Source organism: Cibotium barometz, chromosome 20 (assembly GCF_041138505.1).
Source record: "Cibotium barometz isolate CiBa-2024 chromosome 20, ASM4113850v1, whole genome shotgun sequence".
In the NCBI taxonomy this organism is placed as follows: domain Eukaryota; kingdom Viridiplantae; phylum Streptophyta; class Polypodiopsida; order Cyatheales; family Cibotiaceae; genus Cibotium; species Cibotium barometz.
Window position 1 is genome coordinate 24456629 of NC_141065.1, and position 6492 is coordinate 24463120.

At 43.1% G+C, this 6492-nt stretch overlaps 1 protein-coding gene across 1 annotated transcript in view; it reads right to left on the reverse strand.

The window, feature by feature from the left end:
• The window catches only part of LOC147627687 (protein TRIGALACTOSYLDIACYLGLYCEROL 4, chloroplastic-like), an 11174-nt gene extending 7148 nt beyond the window's left edge, over positions 1–4026 (reverse strand). Inside the window, exons 1-2 of the mRNA XM_086814619.1 lie at positions 3693–4026; positions 2205–2499 (exon numbers count right to left, since the gene is read on the reverse strand). Of these exons, the coding sequence (XP_086670745.1) occupies positions 2205–2499; positions 3693–3937 (540 nt within the window). The 5' untranslated portion in view covers positions 3938–4026. The remainder of the gene's footprint in view (positions 1–2204; positions 2500–3692) is intronic.
• Between the last annotated feature and the right edge of the window lie 2466 nt (positions 4027–6492).

Below are 6492 nucleotides of genomic sequence, written 5' to 3' on the forward strand. Positions count from 1 at the left end.
CTTCTTCCATTCCTCTTCTTCTAAGTTCAATTTTAATTACCCCTTCTGCAACCTGAAATTTTTTCCAAATTTGCAAATTTTCCCAAATTTTAGGGTTTTTCAAATTTCACATCAATTTCTCCCAAAATTCATCTTTTCCCTCTTAAAATTTCCCTAAATTTCAGGTTTTCCCCTCTTTCTCTACAATTTTATTAAATTTCCCCCAAATTTCAGGTTTTCCCCTCTTCAAATTTCTCAACATTTCACTTTCCCTTTTCAAATCTTCCCTAAATCTGAAATTTTCCTTCTTCAATTTCCCCCAAATTCTCTCTTCAATTTTCCCCTTTTGACAATGGGGTGGAGGAAATTCCTAGGATGGACATAGGTGGACATCATTGTCGATAACTGCAAGCTCGAAAAGGTATGCAAGCACTACAACAATGAATACACAGGAAGTGCTCTAAGAGTGAAAGCCTGCCTCTTGAATATCCAACGGGAGGGTGTTGTTTGTAGCACCGACATTCTAGTCGAGAGCTTGGGTGGAGATCCGGAGGCAATTTGTCGAGCAAAAAGAGCTCGCCTCGAAATTCAAAAAGGGAACGATAATGCAGATTCATCTCCCCCTTTTGTTGCAGATTCATCTCCTACCTCACCTGCAAACACTAGTCCAACCACAGCCAAAACCTCTCGGCAAAAATCTCCCATCATTTCTTCCCCCGCCACTGCCAATGTCACTAGTAATGTGTCTCAACAATCTACCACATCGCATTCCTACCGTCTCCATGTGAAGGGGAAAACAAGGGCCTTTGTACAGAAGTTGGTCGAAGTTCAAGCGTGATAAAGCTAGAAGGGTTGTAAGGCAATACTTCTTTGAGTGTAATGTTGCATTTGATCATCAATATGCTGGGCGAAGCAACGGAGACACATCCCAGCTTCTAGCTGCCATCCTACGAGACACTTCAGAAGGCAGAACTGTCAGACATTGAGAGGGAGTTAAAGCGTTTTAGGGTTGCATGGGTGAGTACCGAGTGTACCATACTTTGTGATGGCTGGTCGGATACAAAACAACGCCCTCTTGTTAATATATTAGTTTCTTCCTATCTTGGCAAGTTGGCACCACCTTCTTGACGACTATAGATGGTTCGGCAGAGGCTCACACAACACAATACATCTATGAGCAACTGAGAGTTGCGAATGTGGTCTCTGTGATTATAGCTAATGCAAGTAACTGCAAATTAGCAGGATCATATGTAGAGAGGGATTGGCCTGCTGCGAGGGGGCACTGTGGTATAGGACCCACTGTGATGGACTCTGATGCCTCCCTATCCACCCCTCTCAGTTGGAAAAAACTGGTGATGATAAGCTGAGAGGAGGGCTGTTGGGGACAAGGATCTCTAAGTAGTAACTCTCTGTGTCGGCTGAGCTCCAGTAAGGAGAGAGAGAGAGAGAGAGAGAGAGATTTCGTTATTGTCTTCAGAGCCTGAGTATGTTCTATGAGACCAGCACGTCTATACAAGAGTGTAGAGGAAATTACCAGTGACTAACCATGAGTACTGCTCAGTGATGCACACCTTCTTGATAAGGACTCTAAAGGAGATAGCCTTCCCCTTTCATGAAAGAAAAGTATCGATGTTGTGTAGCAAAAGCTGGGCCATCCAAAGGAGAGTGCTGCTCAAATTGAGAGGGAGCTTGAGACAGAAGTCAGCCAGTAGTGGGACATTAGAGGAGAATTTTATACAAAAAATGTCCTTTGATTAAATTGACAAACATGAGAACAACTAACGGCTATCAAAAAAATCATCCTTTGTACCCTATGGCACCATCATCCCGCTATCTGCAAACTAGATCTTCCATGGGGCTTGGAGAGAGACCAGCACACTGCACAGCAGTTTGCTATTCTTTAGAATAGTAGAAAGTAAAACTAAGATAACCAACCTTCACTATTCATGAATGGCAAGAAGGTGCAAACTGTACAGGTGTCTCTAAACCCTGATATCAGGTCTCTCAACCCTTCAGGTATATCTGTCCAAGCTTCTCCTGTTGCTATCACTTTGTGAAGTATCATTGGATGTCTTTCAAACTTAAATGTGATCCACCATTACTGAGAGATCACCTCACAGTATCATCCTCTGAATTTACCCAATAAAAAGGTTTACATCTCACAGAGCACATCTTTCAAACTAACCAGAAAAGTTCAGAAATGTATACACTAAGCATCAACTTGCCTTATGCCGCAATGAGACCTGAGCATGCCAGGGTTTCTCGCAGTCTCCAGTCAAATAATTGCAGGATAAGAGGCGTGCTAGACCATCATCTATCTCACAGCTCGCACTGAATAACGTATTGGAACCACAATGTGCTCTTGTGTGCATGCCCAGAGCATTCATTGAGCGACAGAACAACTGTTTAACTTTGGCCCAGCCATCGACTGTGGCAGTGGTAGAACAATTGCCTTCAGATTCTTCTTGCAAAAATTTGACAATACCATGAGTCTGCATCCGTGCAGTCCACGTAGTCCACCTGCAAAATTTGCATGAATTCCAACCGATAAATTATTAAACTTCTATTGACGTTTTGTCCACAGAGAAAGAAGTGCTGAAGAACATTATAGGATGCTCTTAGCTTTATTCTTACTTAGAATCTTACTCACTTTTCTACTACTTTTTATCATCAAAGTACTTATACTACCCACTATATGAAGCTTGGTCAGTTACTAGCTCTTGCACCTAAAAAAGGCAGTAAAGAACTAGCATGTGTATAAGCTCCTTCCCTGCCTTCACAAATTAAGACTTACAATACTTTACTCAAGCTCTCTGCTACTACCATGGCAAACACTTACAGTCCTGCATGGGCTGCAACATCCATCAGCAAAGTTGAGGCTGGTTTCACAAAACCCTCTAGAGGCCTCTTAAATTAGTGAATGAGCAAGTATTTGCATGCACAATGGGCACATGGCATAGCCAGACCCTCAAACCAAGGAAATAAGGAACACTGGTGTGGATCTATACATGTTGCAAGCAGGAAAACACAAACAAACACTTGACTGTTGTTTGCTTTACCATAACACAGAGATGAAAAGCATCGTTGTGCAACACAAACAATCCTGTTTTTGTTGGAGAGAGAGTCAAAACAGTTACAACCACAGCAAAAGCTTCGGTCATGTAATACTAGGATATGGTTGTAACTGACCTGTCTAAAAGTTCCCCAAAAGTTGAGCTAGGTGCCATTTGCATGAGTGAGTGTGGTTGTTTCCGATGGTCTAAGAGGTTTCGACAAACCAGTGCCCTCCTGAAGAGTGAATGGCCAGCCTATGCAATCATGACGAACATGCAACATATCCATGCCCTTGACTGAATGAAGTAGGAACATTACAACTAGAGTGTAACAGTGGATCGATACAGATTGCAAGTAGGTAGCTACAAGATATTTCATGCTGTTCATTACCCTAACAGCCACAAACAAAGACACGATAATTACTGAAGCTTGCAAGACATGCAGCGCACTCAACATATGCCGTTGCTCTAAATGCAACAAGACAAGCACTGATGTGGCTGCTTCTTAATCCCTAAGGCCAAGAAGAAAAACACTGATGCATTTACCTTACGTTGTTTGAAGATACTCACTGCCAAGTAAATAAGCATTTTTATCTACGAGCTAGCCCTAAGTTTCAACAAGAACGCAAGGAAGAAACAGAAGAAGAAGAAGAAGAATACCAGTTGAGGCCTCCGGCGACAGCGATGACGCTGTCCAGAGAGCAAGCTCCGTCGGAGTAGGACGGGGTGACGGGGAAGGAGCCATATTCCTGCAGGAGGAGGAGTTGCTGGCTACGAAGAAGCCTGTTGCTGCGCAGAAGGCCCAGAGGTGGAGGCTCATAAGGGAGGGTGTGCACCACTCCATCCACTGCCCTAGAGGACTCTATCTCCTGGTTCCAGAACTGTGAGTCCACTATGGGCGCCATAGCCAAAACTGCTTGATCATGCAAAAAACAAGCTTCCTGATGACAATGGTGGTGTGAATTAATACATTGTTTGTGGATTGGAAAGTGTCTTTTCCACACCTGGGCACCATATTAGGGCTCACTCTGGGGTCCTATGAGTTCTTTACACACAGTGGATGACTTGAGCACTCCTTGGACATTAAGTTCTTTACACACAGTGGATGACTGAGCACTCCTTGGACATCGATGGCAACGACGAAAATGGTGGACATTTGATGTCCATTACCATCATACATCTTCCATTATTGGGCACTCCAAGCCATCAACCAAGAGCAACCATGTCTGTCAGCTTGAGCCTTACCTTGTAAATAGTCATGACACCAAGATCCATATATGGTCGATTGGACATAAATTAATATGATGATGATGAGTTTATTTGATTTATTATGGTTCATATAGTTCTCCTCTATGTGGTTCCCCTCTATATATAGGTGAGATGTAGGTATGAACATTTGTGAGAGAGGGTAGGTCTAATTAAGAGTGGTAAGTACGGGTGAGTGGTGAGTGGTGAGTATGGGTAGGAAAATAAAACCTTAGCTCTGTCGGATGATTCCCTATGGGGTCCAAGACAAATTGAGTAAAAAGATTTTTGGAAAATTATATTTTAAATAATACAGGCTAAACAAGAAATTAGATAAATCAGCACCGATGTGGGTGAAGATCCCATTAGCTATCCTGTTATGGGCAATCCACAACCCAAGAGGTCTCAAACTCACTTATCGACTCAATCAGCTCAGTTTTACCAGTGTCGTAAAACTTCATGAAGAGAGCAGTCCAACGCCCTATCTTTGGATAAATTTATAGGATTCAGACAAGAGCAAGAATGTCTAGATTCGCACAGTCAAGAGAAGCTTAGACGCACTTGAGCCAATGTTAGGAGAAAACCCCAATGACATCCCGAATTGGGATCATTGTGTCTAGTGGCTTGGGTTACCAAGCTCAACTATCTACTTCTAGCAACCAAAGGGTAGAGTCATCTTTGCAAACCCCAAAAACCCAATAATGGACCCCATAGTAGGCATCATATAGATAGTGCAACCAATGCACACAAGGTAAGTGGGCCAACCACCTCTTCAAGGTTCCCACTTTGAATGTTTCTTTACTGGCGAGCCTAATACTAGTTTCACTTCACAAGGAGGACCCTAGTATTAGTTCCCACTTTGTTTCTTTACTAGAGAGCCTTGTACTGGTTCCACTTCACAAGAAGGAGGATCAATTTATATGTAAAGTCACAACTCTAAGCATCACGTACCACAAGGTCCACGATTGATCCCTTAGCTACCATATCACGGGAGTGAGTTTTTTTAATATTTTATCACCCAATAAGCTTGTAGAGCAAGCAAGGGCAAAAAAGCCTTGTAACCTATTTTTATAAATAATAAAACTATAAATACTCAAGTGGGAATGCTTTTAGCACACGCTGGGGGGGCGGGGGGGAGCTTCTACCCAATCTTGTGTTTTCCCTCTCGTGCTTGTACTTTATGTTCTCTCCATGGTTCCCAAAGTCTGTAGTTTCTATCACAGTGGTATTAGAGACTTTCACGGGAGTGAGATTTTTCTGATATTTTATTACCCAATTTATGTAAAAGAAAGCTTGTAGAGTAAGCAAGGGTAGAAATAGCCTTGTAAACTATTTTTATAAATAATAAAAACTATAAATACTCAAGCGCGATGCTTTTGGCACAATTGGGGGGGGGGGGGGCAGTTTGTACCCAATCTTGTGTTCTCTCTCTCGCACTTGTACTTTCTATTTCAAACGCTTCTCGAAGTCTATAGTTTTCCATCATAATGGTATCAAAGCCTGGCGACGCTCCATCAAATTTTCAGACAAAAGGTTTTTGGTGTTTTTATTTCCAACACTCAAACAGCCATGCAAGCGACACCAACAGCAACAACAAACGCGGCACACATCACGAGGCACTCATGTTAGGGCAGCACAACAAGATGGGGTCTCTACAATGAAACTATGCACAACGGTCAAGACCAGAACTAATCAGCATCAAGCAGCACAATGCACACGACCAGAATGATCGGTAACAATGCCGAGAGTGATAACAAGCGTACAACCACGTGGAGCAGCAGCGTCGGCACAGCACATCGAGCGGGAATGTTTTTAGAACACGCTTTGGGGGGGAGCTTGTACCCAATCTTATGTTTTCGCTCTCATGCTTGTACTTTATGTTTGAAATGACCAAGTAGCGCCAACCGGCACAACGCACAGGACCAGAATGACTAGTAACAACATCGAGAGTGCTAACAAGCGTACAACCACGTGGAGCAGCAGCGTTGACACAGCACATCGATAAGGAGCGAATAACGCGCATGTCTCTTCAAGAGACAAACACAATCCACACTACGTTTTCCCCCTTATACCCTCTTTGTCGGGCCATCGAAACAGCATATGGGATAAAAATAGAAGCTACGTGGCAGCGTGTAGTAAGCCACGGAAGAAGAAGAAGAAGGGGAGAGAGAACGAGGAGGAGGAGATGAAGAAGAAGAAGAAGAAAAGGAGGAGG